The sequence below is a fragment of the Sceloporus occidentalis genome, unplaced genomic scaffold, assembly GCF_023333645.1.
Source record: "Sceloporus occidentalis isolate IW3139 unplaced genomic scaffold, rSceOcc1.0.p SCAF_72, whole genome shotgun sequence".
In the NCBI taxonomy this organism is placed as follows: domain Eukaryota; kingdom Metazoa; phylum Chordata; class Lepidosauria; order Squamata; family Phrynosomatidae; genus Sceloporus; species Sceloporus occidentalis.
In genome coordinates, this window is record NW_028317052.1 from 811,410 (window position 1) to 837,050 (window position 25,641).

The 25,641-nt window shown below is 39.4% G+C and overlaps 1 protein-coding gene across 1 annotated transcript in view; it reads right to left on the reverse strand.

Moving 5' to 3' along the window:
- Positions 1–19,409, reverse strand: part of LOC149286053 (CTP synthase 2) — a 42,933-nt gene extending 23,524 nt beyond the window's left edge. Inside the window, exons 1-9 of the mRNA XM_089494387.1 lie at positions 19,244–19,409; positions 17,522–17,692; positions 17,210–17,310; positions 15,279–15,395; positions 10,861–10,944; positions 10,014–10,094; positions 8,902–9,053; positions 2,752–2,884; positions 1,601–1,689 (exon numbers count right to left, since the gene is read on the reverse strand). Of these exons, the coding sequence (XP_089350513.1) occupies positions 1,601–1,689; positions 2,752–2,884; positions 8,902–9,053; positions 10,014–10,094; positions 10,861–10,944; positions 15,279–15,395; positions 17,210–17,310; positions 17,522–17,692; positions 19,244–19,409 (1,094 nt within the window). The remainder of the gene's footprint in view (positions 1–1,600; positions 1,690–2,751; positions 2,885–8,901; positions 9,054–10,013; positions 10,095–10,860; positions 10,945–15,278; positions 15,396–17,209; positions 17,311–17,521; positions 17,693–19,243) is intronic.
- Between the last annotated feature and the right edge of the window lie 6,232 nt (positions 19,410–25,641).

Genomic DNA, 25,641 nt, shown 5'->3' on the forward strand with positions numbered 1-25,641 from the left:
TATGTTAACCTAGAAAAATAATTCATTTTCACAGCGGGGAAGATAAAACTGCTTACCTTGGTTTATAGGATGATGTGCTTTTTACCAGTGATTCACGTCCTCATATACAATCATGCTAAACACCAACACATCTACTGATTGCCTGCATTATCTTACAGCATACAATTACAATAATACCTCCGATTTAATAAACTCATATACTCCCCTCGACTTGTTTTAGAGCGAATCTTAATTAAAAGTTAAAGTCTAATAATCCTGCTAAGTCTCCTTTGAGATACTGGCTCCCGGTCTGTACCTACTAATGTGTGCTGCGAGAGGAAAATGAAGTGAATTTTAAACATCAAAGTAAAATATGTTGAAGTGACTGAGAATGGGATGCCCCCCACTGGGAGAGAGATTACTTTTCAGGTAACCTTTAACGGCTGCTGCTTTCCATATGACAGAATCGCGCCAGCGGGTTGCCATATGTCAACGTGATACAAAGGGATTTGCCCATAAACGTATCTTAAAACGATGGGATAGGAGAAGTTGGAAACACATCTACTTTGAGCTAGTCATAGGTTTCACTCATTTTAAATATTCCATGTGGGACCGATAAGAGATGTTCTCTGTCACTTTACTTAGCCGGTCCAACATTAATGAGGAGATACGCGCATAGGGGACGTGTGTTCCATCTTACCTGATCTCTCATTCTCCTAGAACTTGTAGAAATGAATTTAATTCTTTCCAAAGACCAATTGAGACAAACTGATAGCTGTTACTGCTAAACATGAGCTGTTTCACAAGAAACAGCACTCGTTTATTTGCCTTCATGAGCTGTCATGCGGTACTAATTTGTAAGGCTGAAACATGTAATGCGGTACGCGCATGTAGACGCCTCGGGTTGCACTAGTTCGGTAATGTGTCCAAGCAAGCTAATGTGCCATCCTTTACAGCCTTTACCTTCTGCCTGTGGTTTCTTTTTCCATTACCCTTTGGTAAATAAGCTTCTTGTCTTGCGCAATTAAGTTATACATACTAAATGTATATCCACTGGTATTCACTGTATACCTAAAGGCTACCCTTCCCCACATAAGCCACTCATGGTTGGTTTTATTTTTTTATTTTATTTTTTTTACTTTTTCTCTGTTTTGCCTACAATGTGGTCATCACTCTTTCAATAAAAAATTAAATAAATATATATATTTTAATGTTCATATAATGTGCATAACTACACAACATGCACTGTAATACAACAGCCTTCTCTCAGAATCCTTAAAATATTGTCAAAATAATGACCAGAATTAATGAATTGGTACCTTGATCCAGCCATACAGCTGCCTACAGCTAGCATATTAATCCATCATGTTCTGTTTGACAGAGAACAGAACTCCTCTCAACAAGTTTTTGAAATGAATGGAAACGGCAAATCTTTCAGAAAAGCCACTTTTTAATGGTTATATTTGTGAAACCCTTAGAATATCGTGATTTAGTAAAACATTTCACAATGTTCCTTGTCATCAAAATGTAATCAGAGACATACGAAACAAGCAAACAATCAAGAATCCAGGACTCAATAGAATACTGATCTCATGCAGCTTGGACAATGTGAACCACTTACTCTGCTTTGCATAAGCGTTCCCAGGCTTTATGATATTTCACTGGATCTTCAGATTTAGTGGATAGCTCCAAATCTGCTGAATCTATGTACTGAAATAAAAAGTGTACATTTAGTAGATAATATTAAGACTTGTACTGTACTTCATTTTTAAGGGAACAGTTATAAAATATTTTTTTTTTATTGCCGTTCCTATGCAAAACATCTAAACTACATCCCTTTACATTATTCTGTTCAGCAGTCTATAGTGACAGTAGCAGAGACGATTAAATCTCAACTAAGCCAAGCAAATAGGGCCACAGCAAGTGTACACACAAGAGAGCCCCAGTACTACCAGCAGATAGATTCCACAAAAACTCTGGTTCATTCATTTCCCGACTTGACTACTGCAACACTCTTCTGGTTGGCATTCCACTGTTTCAACTCTCTCCTCTGCAGTCTGTCCTAAATGCTGCTGCTAGGCTTATCTTCCTTGCACGTCGCTCCTCTTCTGCTTCCCCACTCTGTGAAACCCTCCACCAGCTCCATATTACCTTTAGAATTAAATTTAAAATCCTGGTACTAACATATAAGGCTCTCCATACATTTCTGCCCTCATAAACAAATACTCCGCTACTCAATCCTTAAGTTCTTCCCATGGGCTAAGGCTCTCTCCTCCTCACTTATCACATCTTAGTTTTCCCGTCTCACCCCATTCCCTCAAGATTGTAAGCTTGCGAGCCGGGCTCTCTCCACCTAACGTATCGGTTTGCTTAGTCTGTTAATTCTGGTCTTGTCATACCCGTTGAATCTATGTATTGTATTAAGTGCTGCGTAAATAGTTGGCACTATATAAATAAAAGATAATAATAATAATAATATATATCATCTGCAATTGGGAAACTTTGTTTGAATTGCGGTGATAATTTTATCACTGAACCTGTCATCAGAGGCAAGGCTTTATACCGACTCATGTCAGGTAACCGTCTGATGAAATATACACTCAATATGTAACAGATCCTGGACCAGAACGCAGTGTGGTTCCCACCTGAACACACAGCCATCCAAACATGTTTCCGATACAGATCAAATTATGAGATACTTGTCTGGATCCAATCTCAGGCAACCCCTTGAATGCTTGGTGCCAAGCGAGCCCTGCAGAGTTTTAGACTTACCATTAAGTTAAGCTTGTGATTGATGGCCAGAGCAGAGTGCTCCAGAGCTTTAAAGACGGAGGTGTAGGAGTCACTCAGTTTGGTGTACTTGCCAACTAGAGCAATGGAGCATGTCTGCAACAAACGTTCATATCTGAAAGAGAACAGAGGCAGGGAAATTACTATCGCAAGCATACAATTAAAATGATCAACATGTACTTTTAAAACATCCAAGAGACTTTCATTGATTTTAATTTACTACAAGTGGTGTGTTTATGCTACAATACAATAATGCTTGAAGCATAGTATAAAGCATGCAGATTAATAAAGCACAGTGGGAGATTTACATAATATAACACCACGCTATGAGAGACGAAAAAGTGCTAACGTTATAATATAGAAAAATTTATACATACACAGCGCTAAAGTGCACACACCACCACCAAATAAAGAATACAGACTGCAAATGGTTAAAATAATTAACAGAGAACATCCTCGAGATGTAACAAATACGGTAATTAAGCTGCCAGTATCTGGGCTGCAGTGATATCACGCTGAAAGGCATCAAACATACAAAAAAGGAATAGACAGCCCTAAAATGACTCAATGTATTACTCAATAGCAAACTGTTGTGACAGCTGAAGAATGTAACGAAACGTGTCCTGTGTGGCATTTTTTTATTGTGCCCATTTAACCTGGCCAGGTGGACAACAGAGAAAGAGGCTGGTTTTAGTTTGGTAGCCTTTTTTTTTCCCTTTTATAATTATTGCATTTTTATATTTTTTTTTCTGTGGATATTGTTGGTGATTTTAACTATTTAAAGCACATTCATTATGCATTAATTTAATATTATGCATTAAATGTATTTTATTACCTTCCTTTTTACGATTCTACTGTATTTTATGCTTTTGATGTATCTCTCTCTCTCTCTCTCTCTCTCTCTCTATATATATATATATATATATATATATATACGGTATATATATATATATATACGGTATATATATATATATATATATATATACGGTATATATATATATATATATATATATGTGACAACATGTAATCTTGTTATTACACGTTTATAAAGAGGAAAATATATTTTCGTCTCACGCAATTTATCAACCAGTGACGTTAAAGTGCCTTGGCCAATTTTAATCCCAAATCTGGCCCTGGCATGATTCAGTTAAATAAAAGTTTATATTTTTTATCCTCTGACTTTACTGTGACTTAAAGAACAAAAAGTGTAAGATATGCAAATGACGTAAAACTTTGCGATTTTCCTGATATATGAGTGCACTGTAAAGTTAGCGTAAATAGTAACCATGTCTCTGTATGCTGACATCAAATTTCTATTCTGATTTGGGATTATCAATTCCTGAGTGCTTTACTCTGCACTTAGTGCCATTAAAAAGCAATTTACACCAGTTTGCTCCAGTCAAGATAAATTATTAGTAATTTAGGGGCACCTTTGGATATTCAGCCAGTCGTAAATCTTTAGGTAACATCTAAAAAGTAGTGGTTTCCCATCCACAGAATACATTGTGCATGGTATACTCGCCCCAAACAATTGTTAAACACCATTTGAGCGCTGCGTAAATTGTTAGCGCTATATAAATAAAAGATAATAATAATAATAATAATAATTTGACAAAGTTATATAGTTTAAATAGGCAAGTGGAAGCTAAATGTGTCACTGAAGTGGGACTATGAATAATATTTGAATGAAATAAAGTATAACGGCTGTGGTGGCTTAATGGCTTCTAGCGTTCTAGGCAAAGAGATTTGGCTGCTCTCTCCATCATTACCTACTAACACAGGAGATGGCCCAGTGGCCAAGACATTCATGTTAAGCCAGGTCACCTATATGGTGGGGCCTATACAGTGGCAAACTATTCATTTTAGGACATACAAAGGCAAATTCCTAGCTGCCCAAATTGCTCTAATAATGGAGAAACCGGGGAAAAGCATCCCCGGCGGACAGACAATAAAAGCAGAAACGTTTCACCCCTGAAACCCCTGTGTGCTTAGGGGCCCCGGAATGTGGTGATTTTCAGAAGTATTTGTTTTGCATCTTTTAGTAAAGTGCTTGCCGTTGCTCTCTATCAGTTACAGTGGGGCAAAAAAGAATTTAGTCAGCCACCAATTGTGCAAGTTCTCCCACTTAAAAAGATGAGAGAGGCCTGTAATTTTCACCATAGGTACACTTCAACTATGAGAGACAAAATGGGGGTAAAGAATACAGGAAATCACATTGTAGGGTTTCTAATGAATTCATTGGTAAATTCCTCGGTAAAATAAGTATTTGGTCACCTACAAACAAGCAAGATATCTGGCTCTCACAGACCTGTAACATCTTCTTTAAGAGTCTCCTCTGTCCTCCACTCGTTACCTGTATTTATGGCACCTGTTTGAACTTGTTATCAGTATAAAAGACACCTGTCCACAACCTCAAACAGTCACACTCCAAACCCCACTATGGCCAAGACCATAGAGCTTGTCGAAGGACACCAGAAACAAAATTGTAGACCTGCACCAGGCTGGGAAGACTGAATCTGCAATAGGCAAGCAGCTTGGTGTGAAGAAATCAACTGTGGGAGCAATTATTCGAAAATGGAAGACATACAGGACCACTGATAATCTCCCTCGATCTGGAGCTCCACGCAAGATCTCACCCCGTGGTGTAAAAATGATCACAAGAACGGTGAGCAAAAATCCCAGAACCACACGGGGGGACCTAGTGAATGACCTGCAGAGAGATGGGACCAAAGTAACAAAGGCTACCATCAGTAACACACTACGCCGCCAGGGACTCAAATCATGCAGTGCCAGAAGAGGATTGGGCGAATGTCATATGGTCAGATGAAACCAAGGTAGAACTTTTTGGTAGAAACTCAACTCATCGTGTTTGGAGGAGAAAGAACTCTGAGTTGCATCCAAAGAACACCATACCTACGGTGAAGCATGGGGGTGGAAACATCATGCTTTGGGGCTGTTTTTCTGCAAAGTGACCAAGACGCCTGATCCGTGTAAAGGAAAGAATGAATGGAGTCATGTATCATGAGATTTTGAGTGAAAACCTCCTTCCATCAGCAAGGGCATTGAAGATGAAACGTGGCTGGGTCTTTCAGCATGACAATGATCCCAAACAGACCGCCCGGGCAACGAAGGAGTGGCTTCGTAAGAAGCATTTCAAGGTCCTGGAGTGGCCTAGCCAGTCTCCAGATCTCAACCCCATAGAAAACCTTTGGAGGGAGTTGAAAGTCCGTGTTGCCCAGCGACAGCCCCAAAACATCACTGATCTAGAGGAGATCTGCATGGAGGAATGTTCCAAAATACCAGCAACAGTGTGTGAAAACCTTGTGAAGACTTACAGAAAACGTTTGACTTCTGTCATTGCCAACAAAGGGTATATAACAAAGTATTGATCTGAACTTTTGTTATTGACCAAATACATATTTTCCACCATAATTTGCAAATAAATTCTTTAAAAATCAGACAATGTGATTTATGGACTTTGTTGTCTCATTCTGTCTCTCATAGTTGAAGTGTACTGTTGTGGACATGGATTGCATCGTCCATTATTAGTGATTCACGTCACAGACGCAATATCTATCTCCCTTTGGATAAACCACTCCCCTAACTGTGGCATACATTACAATACCAATTAGTTCTATTGTTTAAGAAGTGCCTTACCTCTACCACCAGGTAGCACTAGAGAGTGAGTGATGTGTACATCTATTGTTTATCTAAGACCATAGATAATGGCTACCTACATGAAAAGCCATGTGGGCTATGCCAGGAACAATGGGATATCAGGAACTCCAGGAAGAAGGGGGAGGAGCAGAGGAGACTGGAAGGACAAGAAGGAAGCAGCATGGCAGAAGCTAAGGGAGCTGTGAAAGTTTGCCAGAGAAAAGTATGAAATAGAAAGCTGCTCTTCCATCTTGGGCTAGTTAAGTACCAAGAAGCTAGGACTAGTTACGTGCCTAGTATTGTAACTAAGAATTAGAAAACAACTACTGAAAGAATCCTTTAAAGTCTTCTATATGATCCTGGTATCTAGAGCCATTTTGGAAACTGAACACCAAAGGAGTCATTTGATATGCTGATACTCTCTGAAGTTAAGTACATATGTTATTACAATGTTATTAGAATATAATTGTTGACTGTCTGTAACTTTGTTATGGTAACCTTTTTTCGATATATTGTTTTTACCGCTAGAGGTATTAATAAAGTATATCATTATACATCATAACATCTGTTGGTATTCGTCTTTACATAATTTAACTGTATTCCTGAATCAAATTTATTGTTGTATTGTTAGATGTGTTTTGTCTAAATTGTGTATTTAAATATTAGCATAATTTTGCATAAAACAGGCCACGACCACAACATGTACCTATGGTGAAAATTACAGGCCTCTCTCATCTTTGTAAGTGGGAGAACTTGCACAATTGGTGGCTGACTAAATACTTTTTTGCCCCACTGTATATCCCCATCTTTAATGCCCACGCAAAACTATATGCATGCCTTGGAAGGCATCTAAAGAAGGGACCCCAGAGGTCTTGAGAGCTTATGTGACCCAATTTCACCCTGATATGGCCATGAGATGTTCCAGTATATATATATATTCCTAAAGTTACTTTTGATTTTAATCAGTCATAATCCATGCAATTATAAAGCTCTCTACCAGCATGAGAATAATTCTATGTTTAAGACTTCAGGTTACACTAGTCCTTTCTAGTTATACTTTTCTCTGTAAAGATATATTTCTTTTTTCATTATGATAAATACAACGGTTTGCATTACAATTTACCAACGTATGGTTTTCTCATGTTACAAAGCTTGTCCAGGGGGCTAACATTTAAAGGAGTACAAGCGCGCTAAATTAGGGGGCTCCAGTTTCCCTGCTTCTATCAGATCCTGCGTATTTCTAGCGGTGATTCTAGCGGCCATGAAATACATTAAAGATGTGGTTTTATAACTGTTTAGTGGAGCTGTCACCCTCGCTCGGGCTAATGGTTTGGGGGCATGGCTTTTGCTAAAGTGACAGGTTGAAAAACAACTCAATCGATGTCTCTGACCCAAGAGTAACCTGACACATTTTATATAGCTTCACTCAACTGAAATAAAAATTAAAATGCTTTGTCGAGAAGAGCGCTTGTGAGAGAAAATAGGATACTTTGACTGAAGGTAACGACAAAGGTAAATAAATGTTAACATATAACACCTATATATACCTATAGACACATATCTACATCAACCTATTCATTACAAAATGTTTAAGCTGCCTTTCTGATTCATCAAGCAGAAATGTACAGAATTATTTATGCTTGCAAGGGAAGGACACCAACCTCAAAGTATGTGTTTCAGGTAGTGGGGGGACAGATGGTTGCTGTATAAAGTATTTAAAGTGGGTGATAAGTAACTGAAATACCATCCGGTCAATGGCAAACATTAGTGCCCCCCCTATTAAACTGGGGCCACAATGTCTCTCCTTATACCAGCTGCAAATATTAGGAACCCACTTAAAGGGAAATTCTCACAACAGAAGAGGGGCAAAACCCTTCAGGTCTCCAAAGGTTCCATAGATAACAGGCAATAATACAGATTTTAGTAAATAATCAATTATGCAGCAGCTATGTTTGAGACACTATTTCTCCAAACGTTAAAACCAGTGATTATCCTTAAAAATTATCCGTAATCAGTTCTAGATCTTGTCTTAGAGTCGGCGTAGATCTATGTCTATCCCAAGCAGGTTTAAAGTCCCTCACTGTATTAGGTTCTGCAACGTAATCTGTGAGACTCTTCCATTTATCACCCTCTTAGCAAAGTAATATTTCCTTAAATTACCTGTAAGCGTCTGACTTCCAACATTTCTCCTCCTTTGTAACAATCTTCCCTATTGTACGTTGTTTAAAAGTATTTCAATGTTTATATCGCATCTCCCCCCTCTCTCTTCTTTCCTCAAAGATATACATATTTAGGTCCTTTAGTCTTTTCTGATTATTTTTATCCTGCAAACCATTTTGTAGCCCTCTTCTGAACTCTGTCCAGAATGTCAATATCCTTCTGGCGATGGGGTCTCCCAAACCGCACAAAATAGGTGTATTTAACGATATATAGAAATGCTTTCATTAAAAGACATTCACTGTTCTAATCTGATACCTGTCAGCCATTCGTTTCCATTTCACAAGCTGTGTACTTGGGTGGTCATCAATGGGAAGGTCCAGCCTGTGCTTGAAATACTTGATAATTGCTTGTTCTTCTAGTAAAACTGGCACTCGATAAGTTGATGAAACATCATGAATGAAGATGACCTGTTTCACGGAGAAGTAATTTAATGAAAAATTAAGTATTTACAAAGGTAAGTATTCCAAAATCAAATATGTAAATAGAATGTATTTTTTATTTAGTCCTGTTATATAAAAATTACTTTAGGAGTTTTGTTTTTATTTTGGACAGGAACCCATAAGCTTTCCCTTAGAAAGGAAATTGCGGCCATCCAACCCAATCACCATTCTCATAACCCTGCGACGATTTTGGGCTCTCAGCCAACTCAATAATTGGTCTCTCAGCAGTATTCTGAGATCTCTGCCAACTGAAATACATGTCAGTAATTTTACACTATAGTTACCTCCGGCATCGTTCTCTGACTCTTTCTTTGTATTTTTGGTAGTTTTACAGCACATAGTTTGGTGTAATTAAGGGATAAAGTTGAAAACACTTGTTCGTTATCTTTCAGCCAGGAGCATTGAATTGGATGTACATAAATATACATAGAAATACATAGGCATATTTTCCCACTACGACCAAATTTAGTCGAGCATGGAATCGAGCTCCATATTTCATCAAAAAACTAGAAATAACAAATAAACACAACCTATTGTTCCTTAAAGGCCAACATCATAACCATGCACCTTACTATACTAACTAATATACACTTGCCATTTATGTCCCTGAGCACAGATACTCCACTCCAACATACATCAAAAGAGATGACAGACCTTCTTATTTGTTTGAAATGATATCCACTCCAGAAAACCTCTCAACCACATAGCCCTTTCCCTTCCAACCACCCCTCACATCTACCATGAAGTCTGAAACAATCAATGGGCCAAATATCTACAAATATCGATAATATTTGAAAAATCATTCATCGATGGATGTAAAAAAAACACATTATCATTTCCAGGTTTTTCATGATCTTACCAAATGAGTATAATTATCCAAGCAGCTGTCACACACAAAGCCATTTGATTAAGCAATAAAGAGCTCACCTGCTCGGGTTCCACATGGCAAAACATAGAAATCTTCTGTTTTACTGCCATCTCAATCGGCTTGGTGCTCCTGCACACAATCTGCGGATAAGCGGATTACTAGCAATATGCGGTTTGGACAAATACTGTGTTTTCTTGACACCGTGACATATGCTTTAATCACAATTTTTTTATCGGCATCCCACAGTCACATGAAAGTGTTTCCTTAAAAGCATGGCATTTACAGTCCACGTAACTCGGGGGTATTAACCAAACACAGCGTCAGCTAATACCTAGGACTCCTGACAAACTGGTCTAGCCACGAATCAGGCAATTTGAGGTCATAATACTCACTGTATTTCCTCAAAGCTGCCAACTAAGTGTAAGGGTGGAGACATTGGGCATTTTCTAGGGTCTATGGTAAGCAGAACATAGTAACGCAAGCTTCTTATTCCCTGCATAGCTTGTCTGTTTCACTGCGCCTTCTACTTTACCAAGAAATACTGATATAAATATTATGTTAAACAAATCACACATTTCTATCCCTCACATTAAATGCCGCTCGACACTGGACACCATAGTGTTCTACATAAATTGCTGCCCCATTTCCTTAGTTATTGGGACTCTGCTTGACTCTTCTTGAACCAGGTTCTGCCCCACCAAAGCCGAAGAGAACTTTAAATATCCAGGATCTGTTTGTTAAATGCTTATCTTGAACAAACACTCATTCCTTAGATAACACTGTATGTATACACGACACATCCCATTCTATATCCTTTAACAATTCACTTCTGGTCTCGCAAAGTAAATCAGAAAAAATATTCTGACGGAAGTAGGTATTGTGATTTCTGCAAGTGGCTGTACTTACCAAGTCCGGAGATAATCCCAGTCCTCTCAGAGCACGAACGCTGTTTTGAGTTGGTTTTGTTTTTTGTTCTCCTGTTGCAGTTGGCTAAATACAGAAATAACAATACAATCAGTTTATACAAGTGGGATTATTCTTCAGTAACTAGAAAAAAAAAAAGTGATTAACTACAAATAGCGAGTACGATCAGGAATGCCAGGAGGACCTTGCTGTTGGGGTGGTGTATATTTAATATAGTTACATAGTGATTTGGGCTGAAAAAAGTCCAAGTTTAATCTTGCTCTGGAAGACAAAAAACACATTGAAGGGATTCTGAATTGTCTTGAAGGGGGAAAAGTTTATTTCCTGACTTCAAAAGGGCAATTTTATTTCTCACAGGATCAACAAGCTATAACCAATCCTGTCCTTATTAACCATTATACCCCTGCATGTTCTTCTTTACTAATAATCATCCAGCCATAAACAAACCATTAAGAAAATAAAACGCCCATCAGGTTGGTCTTCCTGGTATCCATTTGTGTAATTCAACAACGTAGAATTTTATTGACACAAATGCTCCTCAAACATGACCTTATAATAACATTCACTAAACATTATAATACTGTGTAAACCAAAACCATTCCGGGTCACAAAGAGAAGACGGGGCAGTGGCGTATTTTACTGTGAAAAACTGCCCCATCCTCCACCACTCAACTCCGTAACTGCCATTCTCTAGCTGAGTGACTCGATAGGATACCGTATCCTCGAGCGCTGCATTTAAGGACGTGCCAGCTGGGCACAGAATTCCATAATGCCTATGGGCTACAAGTCAGCCAGCTGGGAAACCTGATCGCTCAGTAGGTAGATCAGGCCCAGTTGTGCAGCAGATGGGCTGTTGACCACCTAGAACTGCCACCCCAGGGCTAGTCGGCCTAGATACGCCAATGGATATGAGGCCCTGAATTTACAAAATGCAGGTGCAATTAGCAAATGGCATCTTTTGATATCACAGAAATGCAGACTTTTAACTGAGAGGAAAAAAGCTTCTTTCAAGTAAAACCAAGCTACAAAATCAAAAAGTATCAAACCAAAATACAAATATTCAAATATCATTAAGCCAAAATATTTTTTTTAAATAATATTTTCTTTTATATATTCCAAAGAATAATAAAGAGTGTAATAATGAGTAATAATGAGCTATATCCTGAAGCTATTCTTAGCTAAGACCTGCTGTATCGTCACACAAAAAGCCTAGAACATTTTCCCTTTAATGTGGGCTTCTCTGCATTAGACCCAAGAGTCTGAGAGGCGCGTTTTTAAAGCAGATTCCATGTTGAAACGACTGCATGGTATCTTCCAACGCCAACCCAATCAATATCTAATGTTAAAGTCCACAGCGATCTTATTACGTTCACATTAAACAACAACGTCCGTAATTACCTCCTCTTTCTTGAAGCTCAGTAATTAGTATCACCTGCATCCGAACAAAAGATACCAACACGTGCGGATTAAAATCAATGCTCCTACAAACTACCATGTCAATAAAAGTGCACTCAAAATGACGATCTAGATGCAAGCAATCAAATCAGGAAATACCGTATTTGCCCGAATATAGGCCGCACTTTTCCCCCCACTTTAAGTCTTTAAAGTGGGGGTGCGGCCTATATTCGGGGTCTAGCGCAGGAATGCGCAATTCATATCGCCCGGGCGCCGAGCAGGCAGCAGGGTTAGGATACAGATCCCCCACAGCACTGCAGGGGACCTGCATCCTACTCTCCGATTCCCACGGGGGGGGTCCCGGCAAGGGAGATTGTTAAAGCACTTCGTGCAGACGTGCTGGCACCGGGAGTTGAATACGCGTCATGCGTAGATGTCCCCCGCCGGCCCCGCAAGACCCCGGGGAGTCTGCACCGGTAAGTCTAGGGGGGGGCGCATCTTGGGGGCAGAGTTGCAGCATATCTGGGGGGGAAGAGTGGCAGCATATCTGGGGGGGCAGAGTGGCAGCATATCTGTTCCACTGAGTGTTTTTTTTTACTTAAAACATTTTTTCTTTACAAAAGCACCTAACTTTTAGGGTGCGGCCTATATTTGGATTCTTACCAAATTATCAAAAGCAATGCCCTAGGGCGTTTTATGTCCATTAATTTACTCCATAATGACAAGTGTTACTCTGTGTGGCTTGAGTCTTCATATTTAAGCCCTTTTTGGGACTTATTGACAGCTGATCACTATAGAACATACATCACCAGGTATAATTATGAAAATGTTGTGTGCAATGACAATGGCATTCCAGATGGTTTTCCTTTAGAGCAGTGGTTCTCAACCTTCCTAATGCCGCGACCCTTTAATACAGTTCATCATGTTGAGGTGACCCCCAACCATAAAATTAAGTAATTATATATTGAAAAAACCCTGTCGCCCGCCCTCCCTCCCTTATTATTTTATGTATATGTATTTTTCTATTTATAAAAAAAAAATAAAAAAAGTTATATATTTTCATGTCGTGGCTTTTATTGGGGTTAAGTTGCTTTCTGTAAAGAGAGTGAACAAAGGGGTTGTTTCAGTGGTAGGCCGACCGGCTTTGGGGCAGTCGGCCTTGTTTTAATTTATTAACTCTGTGGTTTGGGCCAAGAGTTGTGGTTATTTATGAAGTTGATACTAAGTTATTGGTTGAGTGTTTATATGGTAAATTTGTTATTAGCTAAATAAAAGACCACGGCCTTGGTTCATCCAAAGAAATTGTGTCTGTTTTATTTATTATTTGGTTACATTTGTAATACACCATACAACCACATGTGAAATATGTGTTTTCCGATGGTCTTAGGCGACCCCTGTAAAAGGGTCATTCGACCCCCAAAGGGGTCACGACCCACAGGTTGAGAACCGCTGCTTTAGAGTGAATTGTTGGTAGAGTTGGTTGTATTTGCATCGATGTGATATATGACTATGGCTGATTTGAGGAGGAATGTTGCCTAGTAGCTTAGTTCTGTGAACATTCTCCCTTACCAACATTAGAGTCCTTTTTGGGGAAATTAACATCAAGACATGGGCCATGCAGGCTGACAGGGCTGCAAAGGTCCCAATAATTGAAAATGTCTGACTGTGGAGTCCATAACCGTGGTAGCTGAACACTTGTTACAGCGTGAGGAACATTTTCAGGTTATTGCTATATGATTTATTCTCTAGTACAACTCGTTCCATTCTTACATTTAGTTAATTTCATGAAAAAGACCACATTAGTCAAGAATACTTGATATCAGCATCTATCAAGTGAAAACAACAACATATGTTGTGACATAATGTTCTGCTCTGAAGCTCAGGGCTGTCAAAATCAAGGCACTTTTTCTTGGTAGCAGAGCATGTTTTGGTTTTTATTATCAAAGGAAACTGACATTTTGGAAGAAAATGCTTATATAGCATCTTTCTGCCTTGCTTGATGATTTCTACTTAAATCAGCTGGTTCTCAAAGGCTGCTCACCCCAAGAAGGTATGACTATTGCAATCATTGTTACTTGTCTTGCCCAACTATAAGTGCCCGATGAGGTTGCATTGAATTGTTGAACGGTGTTTCTCATTATGATACTGAACATGTTAGGTATTATGTACCAAAACCTAAACGTAATCCAGGAAGGAACAATGCTTTTCAGTTATGGCTGGCATTACATACCGTATTGGCCTGAATATAGGCCGCACTTTTTCCCCCCACTTTGAGTCTAGCGCCCGACGCCCGGGACATGCAGTTCCGGGCGCCGGGCAGGCAGCAGGGTTAGGATGCAGATCCCCCGCAGCGGTGCAGGGGACCCGTATCCTACTCTCTGATACGCTGAGACAGCCTCCCCTGCCAGCACTTTCCACGGGGGGAGTGCCGGCATGGGAGATTGTCTAAGCGCATCGTGCAGACGTTCACCGGCAGCGGCGATGAGCGCGTAAACAACCTCCGCTGCCGGCACGTCTGCACGATGTGCTTTAACAATCTACCTTGCCAGGAATTCCCACGAGGGGAGTCCCGGTAAGGGAGATGGTTAAAGCACATCGTGCAGATGTGCCGGCAGCGGAGGTTGTTTACCCGCATCGCCGCAGCCAGTGACCGTCCGCACGATGCGTTTTACCTCTGCCCACAAGACTTACCAGAGCAGACTCCCGGGTGTCTTGCGGGGCCGGCGGGGGACATCATATCTCGAGGGGGGAGGACAGATTGGCAGCATATCTCGGGGGGGGGGGGAGTGGCAGCATATCGGGGGGGGGACAGAGTGGCAGCATATTTCGGGGGTGGGGGGGACACAGTGGCAGCATATCTATTACAAAACTTTTTCTTTAAAAAAGCACCAAACTTTTAGGGCGCGGCCTATATCCGAGCCAATACGGTACATACTCTGCACTCGGCAGCACACAGAGACGCAAATCTAGTGAGGAAAGAGTTAAGACTTATGAGTTTTTCCCACCTGAGGTACAAGGCTGACGTGTATGTTGCAGAAATTCTCTCTCTTAGCCTTGAACTGGAACTGCCGGAAAGCTTCAATGAAAGCCATTCCTTCGATGTCTCCGATAGTTCCACCGAGCTAAAAACAAGCAAAAGTACGCAGATTACAAAACGTTCAGGGGCCTTTTTTTTTGCAGGGTTGTGATGATTTACTGCAGCCCCACAGTATATATTTCCCAAATCAGAAGAATGTTTTGTATTCCCATCTAGGAACCAGGGCAGTACTATTAGAAGTGATGAGAAGCATTGACACATAAAAGTTCCTATGTAATGCTACTTAGAAATATCTGAAATAGCCTGTTTATTGTTCAAATTGAAATACAAAGACTATATTTCTCAGATGGGTAATTGGGTTTGCCTCGTAACCACATTTCATCAGACTGGCGATGATAGGGCGGTTCTGGCACTTTAAGGCCAGCGGCCACCTGATGGTGCTGGATATGCGCAGCCATGCATACATTTTTATGCTCACACAGCATGTAGCCAATTTGTCGGGTATACCAGATGACCATTCCGGGCCAGGATAGTTAGACAGACAGGCATCAGATTTGTATATAATAGTGGTGGGTATTTGCAGTATTTGCCAAACTCACAGACAGTGCATTACTTGCAAGGATTAGATCAGATTATATGCAGAAATCACGTAAACAAGTCGGGCTAAATTGTCTCAGTGCCATCTCCCCAACACATCATTTAAAATGCCAATTTAAATAGGTTTCTTTCCTGTGGGGAGCTGATATTGTAATGTCTCTTGGATGTGCATAATTTAAGGCAATGGACTAGAAAGAGGCTACAGTATACACCATGGATATCCCAGTCTTCTGTATTAGAATACAAAGTGGGAAATTAGTCAATGGAGAAGTATTAAAATATATATGTGTTTAGCACAAAGAGATCAACAAAGCAGGACACATTGAACGATACTTTAAAGATATTCACATTGCGTGAAGCAATCCTGCCCTCTACAGGTTCAAAGTGGTATAGCAATAGAAACGCTTCTTACGGCTGATTCCTCGTTAGCTCTGTAATTATATACAATAACTGGAAAGGAGGAATACAGGAAAAGTCATTCTTTCCATAACATTAACTTTGTGTAAAACCTCAATGAAGCAATGCTGACAGTTCTATTTACAGTTTTAGCCCACAATACGCCAATAGTCTTTTGTGTCCTTGATACTAATCAGCCAGAAATACAATAATACCAGAATTACAAACACTGCAAGACAATTCTGTATCTACGCAAGTGTCATCTTGTGGATATTAGCACTTGTTGCCAAGCAAGGTTACTCGTACATCTACTGAATTGCTTCCAGATAATAACACAAGATACTGAATAATAGAAAGTACTATTATGTAAAGGTTTTATGTGAATCAGCCTTTTATATTTTTCTATAACCGTCTCTTTTGCAGTTTCTTGTTTATGCTCCAAAAATATGAATCAATCAATGAAACCTAATTGTAAAATCCACTACGGTGCCATATCTCATAAGTGTCCTTGTTTATGAGGGGCAGTCCCTCTTTGGGACTCAAATGCCTCTGTTTTTCACCCCGAAAAGTCACAACCGTGGGAATACAAACAGAAGGAAATGACATTGTGTGCTTTACCTAGTTCCATAAATAGGTCACAAAGTCACATACGCTTCTGTAAAGCTCCCCCACTAATTACTCCCTTTGAACTTATCACTTGCAATGTCGGCAGGTGTAGTTTAGTGTCCCAAGCACATACTATTTCATATACACACCCACCAATGTTACGAGGAATTACATGGAAAAAATGGAATTCAACTAATGATGGCTTCTATGTAGTTTTGAGATAAGCATTTTAATCACGTCTTTGTCCAATGTTTAAAATGTGTCCTGCATATTAATGAAAACATAATTTCAGGCACTTGCCTCAATAACGCATATTTGTGGCTCTTTTTGGTCGCTGTCCACGGGAACCTTTGCTTGACTCATGACCCATTCCTGAATGGCATCTGTAATGTGTGGGACCACTGAAACACAACAAGCATCTTAAAGAAACCCAAGATGTAATGATAATCCTACAGAATCACACTAGGCTTAAAGAAAGTTTAAACGTTTTATTATACAAAAAAGACAACCAGTATAGAGGTAACTGGATGTAGTTTTTTAGCAAAAGAGAAATACAGTTTTTTGTGGGGGTTTTTTGCAAAACAATAATAGAACAATTTTCTTGGGCTTTACCTTGTACAGTTTTACCCAGATAATCCCCCCGTCGTTCTTTGTTAATGACATGTTGGTAAATTTTCCCAGTAGTGATGTTGTTGTCTTTGAAAAGGCTGATATCTAAAAATCTTTCATAATTTCCCAAGTCCAGGTCAACTTCACCACCGTCATCGAGCACAAAAACCTCTCCTGCAAATCAGCCAAGAAGCAGTTTTTAAAGAAACATGATTTTTGTGAAACCTGTGCGAGCATTTTCATGTTTGAGCCATAGATATGTAGGTTTGTGTTCTGCTACTAACACTGTTGTAACCGGGTATGAGGACATTTGCCCAGGGTCAATATTGCAAGGGGTCCCAATTTCAGGCCCTTCCCCTGGGTCAGTAAACTAGATTAGAGCCAAAAGCAGGCATCAGACCTCAGCTTGCATTTCATCTTTTACATTTTTGTTAGCAGTTAATTGGCATCCATTGGGGATTTGATGCTTTCTTATGGATCAATAAAAAGAGAATATCTATACAAGGTTGAACTTGGTGGACTTTTTTCAGCCTTACTATGTAAGCGTTTCCATGGTTTTCAAAAAAGAACAACAGCGACTAAAGAAGATGGATCAACACTAAAAGCGCTCTCCATGGTATAATTGTGCTCTACAGCGACCAAGCTTAAGGGCACATCTAGTAATTTGGCTTCAAACTGAGCCTTCTTTATATCAGTCGCCTACAGAGACACTTTTTTGGACACAATTTATGTGAAGGTTTAAAGTAGAATTGTCTTTTTTTTTAAAATGCTACATTATGAGTTTCATACAATTAATAAACCTATAAAAGAAAAGTCCACCTATTGTGTATACCACAACTGTCTCTAAACTTTCTGCATGATTACTCTTGGCATTAACTTATCTCTGCCCTTCATATACTATATATACACTATATGGACTAAAGTATTGGGACACCTGACCATTACACCAACAGAGACTTTAATGACGCTGCATTCTAAATACATAGACATTAATATTTAGTTGGCCCCCTTTGCCGCTATAACAGCTTCTACTCTTCTGGGAAGGCTTTCCTCAAGACTCTGGAGAATTTTTGTGGGAATTGTTGCCCATTCATCTGGTAGAGCATTTGTGAGGTCAGGCACTGATGTTGGATGAGAAGGTCTTGGTCGTAATCTCCATTCCAGTTCATCCCAGAGGTGTTTGATTGGGTTGGGGTCAGGGCTTTGTGAGGCCAGTCAAGTTTTTCCACACCAAACTCATCCAACCGTGTCTTTATGGACCTTGCTTTATGCACCGGGGCAGAGTCATGCTGGAATAGAAAAGGGCCTTCCCCAACTGTTCCCACAAAGTTGGAAGCATAGACTTGTCCAAAATGTCTTGGTATGTCCCCTTCAACATACCAATACATTTTGGACAATGCTTTGGGAGGAACTGGAACGGAGACTGCGAGCCTAGCCTTCTTGTTCTACATCAGTGCCTGACCACACAAATGCTCTACTGGATGAATGGGGAAACATTCCCACAGAAACTCTCCAAAGGCCTTTCTATAAGAGTGGAAAGGAGGACCAACCACATATTAAATGTCCATGTATTTAGAATGTGATGTCCATAAAAGTCCTCGTTGGTGTAATGCTCAGGTGTCCCAGTATTATTTGGGGTTCTCATAGAATACTCAACTAAAATGTCGTAAGTTCCATATATAGCACAATTAAAGTTATTAAAACATGTAAAATGTATACCATTACCATGTTCATAAGGTGAAAAGGTTCCAGCGTCAATATTGATATAAGGATCAATTTTAATTGCCGTTACACGTAGCCCACAGGATTTCAGGATGGTGCCAATACTACTAGCAATAATTCCCTTGCCAATGCCGGAGATCACACCCCCGGTCACCAATATGTACTTCATTGGAGCTTTGGGTGCAGAGCAGAAACTATTAAACAGGCTTCTAGGAAATAACATTTAGAAAAAAAAAGTGTCAGTTGCTTCTAAGATTCTACACAAATATATTACTGGTATATTTTATACGTTTCCAGGCCCAGCATACATCATTTACTATGAATGTACAGTTGAGTAAAATGTACCATTTCTGCATAAATTGATCTTAAGTAGAAAACTTTTACATAATAATAATGCAGCATTATGAAAAATGTCTAAATTAGTTATTGTGATTCAATGAGTTTATTTTTATTATTGATGGCTACTTCCCAGAGACTGATGGGAGTGTATGACAGACATCATTAAATTATAAAAAGTCATAATTTTGTTCTCACTGGTCCTTTGAAGCATCTAGCGATACAGTCACTAGTTTCTGTGTAATTAAACCCATCCTGTTCAATTTTAATTATATTTATATAGACATTTAGATTTAACCGGATGGTTGCAAGCTGTGTGCATGTATATATATATATATATATATATATATATATATATTTAGATTTAAGAGGATGGTTGCAAGCTGTTTGGTGGCTTCTCAAATTGAACCCATGCCCTATTCTTTAAAATATGAGAAAAGAAGGATTAAACATTATATATAAAGACATCTATGGCTTACCAAAATAAACTATATCTGCCAAGATGTGCGGTGTATGTATGTGTACATGTACGTGTATGTATGCATGTAAGTGAGTGTAGGTATAAGCTTGCGTGTATGTTATGTTTCTTTTTTCTAGCAGGTGAAAACAACACTGCACTATACCAGGGTAGGCACCAACATGCAGTGTGGGTCCTTTGAGGTCTGCAACTTGGTTTCATGCAGAAAATTGAGCATTCAGCCCCAAAAATGTTGGCCATCACTGCTCTACACAGTACACAAAGGCAGATCCCTGCATTTCTTACACACGACAAGAGTCACAGTAGCATAGTCTCTCAGCTAAGTTATCCACAAATGAGCTTCATAATATATGGCTCAACTTGATGATGGTCCAATATGTTGGTATAATAAATGCCTAACTAGAAAAACTACTATAAGCACATATACAGATGGCAAGTAAATCATGCTCTGTTCACAGTAAACCAATAGAAAAGGGATATACGCCAAAATAGTATTTTATATTAATTCAACTTTTTGCCGTACAGAGAACTGCCAAGCAGAATTCTAATATTTAAAAGAAAACCCTTTTGTTAAAGCAAAGCGCTTTATATGGATGGGAAGATTGTTTCATGGGACATTTGGGATTTCTAGCATTCCCAGGCAGCACCATGGACAGAGCTCCACCAGAAAAGAACCGATCATACTGTGACTGGTACAAACATTAGTACATACACAAACACTCCAAGCAATATCCACAGAGGCGGATCGGACCACCGACACATGATTGCTGATGAAAGATACAGCATCTGCTCGATTATAAGATGACCCCCCAAAATCTGAATATTAATTTAGGCAAAAAAGAAAAAGCCTGAATATAAGACTACCCTATAAGAAAAAAGTTTTACCAGTAAATATTAATTTACATGTAAACTATTTTTTCATATGTAATAAAAACTATGATTGAGAAAAATGCATTTCTTGTTTTTATTCCCTTTTATTTGCCATCCTGCCCCCCAGTTATGCACATCTGCCCCACTGCTTGCTACTCTGCCCCCCAGACATGCCTTATAACCCCTCTATATGCCTCTCTGCCCCCCTCAGACTTACCAATGCACCCCCAGACTTGTCCCCCTTGCTTCAGACTCTCTGTATGTAGTGGGGGCAGCCGGTGGACGTCTTATGTCCGAGCAAATACGGTATTCCAAACAGCAGGTACGTTACACATCCGTCCCCAGATAATTCTTATCACATTGCATTTATTTTTTGTTACATCCAATATGGTGATAAAACCTGGATAGAAAACACTATATAATTACCTTTTACTCCAGGAAATATACTTCAGAGTACTTCTTCCAATCATGAACTTGTTACTGAAAAGCAATGAAGAGCCATTAGCTCTCTTCCAATGTATACCATACACTATATAATATTAATAAATAATAATAATATATGTAGACGGTCTGCACTGTTCCAGAGCCACTGGGGGTTATTCACTAAACAAAGAGTACGCTAGCGAGTAGTGTAAGCGCCTTGACTTCACTTTACATTATGAAGGTCAAAGCCCAGTGAGCTAGTGCAGCAAGAAGGGATTGCTTGGCCCTGCGTTATGTATAGGTAAATCAGTGACATTTCTTGAAAGTTTCCTTACACATGGAATTATACATTATACAGGGCCAGCTCAGCCCTTCATGCTAGGGATGGCCCTTCATAATGAATAGTGAAGCAACGGCTTTAAACCGCAAGGCTCCCGTTTAGTGAATAAACCCCTTTTGTCTAAATGTAGGTATTTTTTATTTTCAGATAATTTATATAGTGATCAAGCGCTAAAGTATACAAGAATATATAGCTCCAAAAAAATGTAAATACTACTCAAAAGAATAAGTGGATGCTGCGAGCACTAGAGGTATACCCCCTATACCCAAAAAATAAATAAATATATAAAGTGTCGCGCAAAAAGAAAAAAAAAAAAAAAAACACCACAATTTAAAGATATAAAATTCACCAAAGTTGTGACACACACAGTGTATAATCCACCAGAAATATAATTGAAAACAATACTTATATCCTCAATTAAGTGGAATTGGCATCCAACCGTTTTCAAATGGAGGCTTGTTGACATATGAAAATCAAAAACAAATAATAATCATAGTGCTTTCTATATTATATCAGTGAAAGACTTCCCCCCCCAGGATAATATTGCACTCACGTAAGGTTGAGCAAAACAGCTTGCTCAAACTAGACAAGCGTTGTGGGATTTCTCTCCCAAGTTGTATCTCCTCCGTTGTTTACGTTTGAACCGTTTTCTGATCCATACAAATAGCGAAATGCAGATGGGGAGACAGGATATGTATTGCAAAAAGATTTATTTGCAGCAATAAAGTGCAATGTGCTCTTGAATTAAAGTCTCAAAGTATCGGAGTCCTCTTTGTAGCTCCAACCGGCGAGAAACAGCTCCCGGGTATAACGTCAAACACCTAAACGCGTTTCGCCCTATCAGCAGGCTTCTTCAGTAGTGCAATATTATCCTGGGGGGGGAAGTCTTTCACTGATATAATATAGAAAGCACTATGATTATTATTTGTTTTTGATTTTCATATGTCAACAAGCCTCCATTTGAAAACGGTTGGATGCCAATTCCACTTAATTGAGGATATAAGTATTGTTTTCAATTATATTTCTGGTGGATTATACACTGTGTGTGTCACAACTTTGGTGAATTTTATATCTTTAAATTGTGGTGTTTTTTTTTTTTTTTTTTTTCTTTTTGCGCGACACTTTATATATTTATTTTTTATTTTCCTCCGTTTTTGTTGTTGCTATTTAGTTACATTGTGGCAACACTCTGCAGCGTGGACTTAATCGGTATTACATATATTGCAAGTCAGCATTTATTACAGAAATACCAATACAAAATAGAATGTTTTGAAAATGTAAATGTAACGTTTATTAATTTATTATAATTATTAATTATAACAGACCATTCTGACGGCAGAAATATTACATTCCAAATGAATGGGGTTTCATCATTTAACTGTTTGTATAACTAAATAAATCGTATAAGAGAATATAAGTGTAAATCTTTGGGCACCAGAGGCGAGTATCGTGCCTGTGACTACCTTGAGAAAAAGCAGCAGCCCCAGGGCTGCAGTACACCCCCCAGATCCATGTTTTCGCGCCAATTTTGGGTGCTTGAAGAGCCAGTCGGTGTTAGGAAAGCGCAAAAGGAAAATGGAAATGGGGCATTCAGCTATTATTTGCATTAAAGTGCACGTGACGGCTGGAGCGTCCCTTCCATGTTATTGTCCATTTTATACATTCATTAATGCTTTTATTCCTTTTCATGTTGTTATTTATTGTTTTATATAGCGCCATCATATTCCACAGCGCTGTGCAATATAATTTGTGTACCAGCGATACGGAATGAGGCCATAAAATAATTAAAGAAGACATAAAGAGGCGAGTTCACCGCGCTTTCACAGGCAGGCAGTTTCATAACATTCACAGACCCACGTCCTGATATAAAACATCAGGAGTGTTTATACGTATCAATCTCCATGTATGTGTTGTAACCCTTTAGGCACCAGAGGCGTGTGCCATGCATCACACACACACACACGCGCACACACACACACACACACACACACCGCCCCCCCACACTAGGTCTCTAAAGGTTCCTTTTAGAGAGTGACTGGAAGACTCACACATCTGCCTGCCTGGAGTGCCTGTCTACCTGGAATGTTTCCCTGCCTGGAGTGCCTGCCTGCCCGGAGTGTGATATTTATTATCATGGTTCCCGGGCTCCTTACATTATGTGTGCAGACAGAAGACAGTCGCACACACCCCCGGCTCTCGGTCAACAACATTATTAACCTCATCGCTGCCGGACCGGCGGCAGTATTCCCAATGCACACACTTTAATACCCCCGTGAGTAAGATGCATGTAACTATTACCGGATACTATATGCTCACTGCTGACGTTGATTATATTAAGCGAAGTTTGCACCGGGGTGTATTCTTTCATTATCAGCATGACTGGCATTTTCTCCAGTACCTAACCAAGCCTCAGACTGGTTGTTACCTGCGAGGTGAGTGGGTTTATTCCTCCCCACTGTTCCACGGGTGCAGACTTACGGGGCCAAGGGCAGCTTTGGGTAACCCACGCCAGCACCAACTGCAAGTGACAGCCGCCTCCAGCCAGCAGAGGGCGTACGACCGTACTAAAGCTTACAGTAACTTTTTTTTTTGTACGTGCTTTATTGACAGGAGAACAGAAATGCACACCGATAACACTAGAGGCCACAACTGTATGTTTTTTTTATAATGGTATTTTAAATCATACATGTCCAAGATACATTTTCTGAAAAATTCTATGTATTAATCTATTATTTAGCGCACCCATACTGCACCCACCTCTGTTGTTCATTTAGAATACATAATGTAATAATAAATAGAGATAGGAACATGCCAATATATGCAAAACATTGGCTTTGTCATGCGAGAGCTGTGCTGTGCTCTTATTACTGCATGAGCTACATATTATGTATTATATTTATAACCGATTCCCGCAGGACAGCACCTGGAGCTCACAGCTTATGGAACAGGAGCACGCCAGCACTAGACAGGGTGGTAAATACATGAAGCAGCCTCTCATAAACCTTTCTAGTCGGAAAGGTTTATAGCTACCCTGAAAGTAAGACCGAAAACCGATTAAGGTCTGAGCTTTTATATAAAACAATGCACAAAATAAATGGGCCATTGTTGAGGCCATTGTTGCCTACGGGGCATTACGTGAAAAATTCGCCTCAATGCCGACATCTTACAGAAACTGAAATGATGGCTTTACGCATCTGGAACGGAAGCAACTGGTGATGATCAGATATAATCATTGTATACTTTTCCTTCATTTATCACTAAAATGGACTGTAAGAAACATATAGTATAGAATTTCTTATCACCAAGACCCCCAGATCACATCGCAAAAAAAACACCCTTTAAACTTCACAGTAAAAATCACAGTAGGACGCAATATAAGAACAGGCGTGAATTATTATGTAGCGTAATAATGGGGCAGTCTTGCCATATGCACTTTAATGTTTGATAACATATCCCACTACCAATGCATTTGTTCTCCGTCCCTGCTCTCCGCGCGTCCCACACACCAACAGCTCTTGGCATTGCAGGAGATGCCACCCGGTACGTACCGATTTCATAGGAACGCTTCAGTCAATGATCAACATCGATGCACATCGCCGGGGCTCCTCTTTAGTAAATAACCCCCTTAGTTTAATAAATAAAAATTGCAAGTAAAACAGCATTTCTTAACAGAATATGCCAGTATTACGACTGACGGTAAGGTTTCAAATACTGGAGCGCATACACAATGAAAAGGATAGACAACACTTTTAATATTTTTCTTATATATTCTCAATTTAACACATTTAAATAGGTGAGTGATTAAGTACAGGAATACTTGGGCAGAAGAATTTCATGGAAGAGGTACATAGTACCAAAACAGCTATACACAGCCTCCTTTTGTATATAACCACAAAATACATAGGGTAGTTTAACAATTGCAGCTGGGTTACATTATATACGGAATCAGTCTTT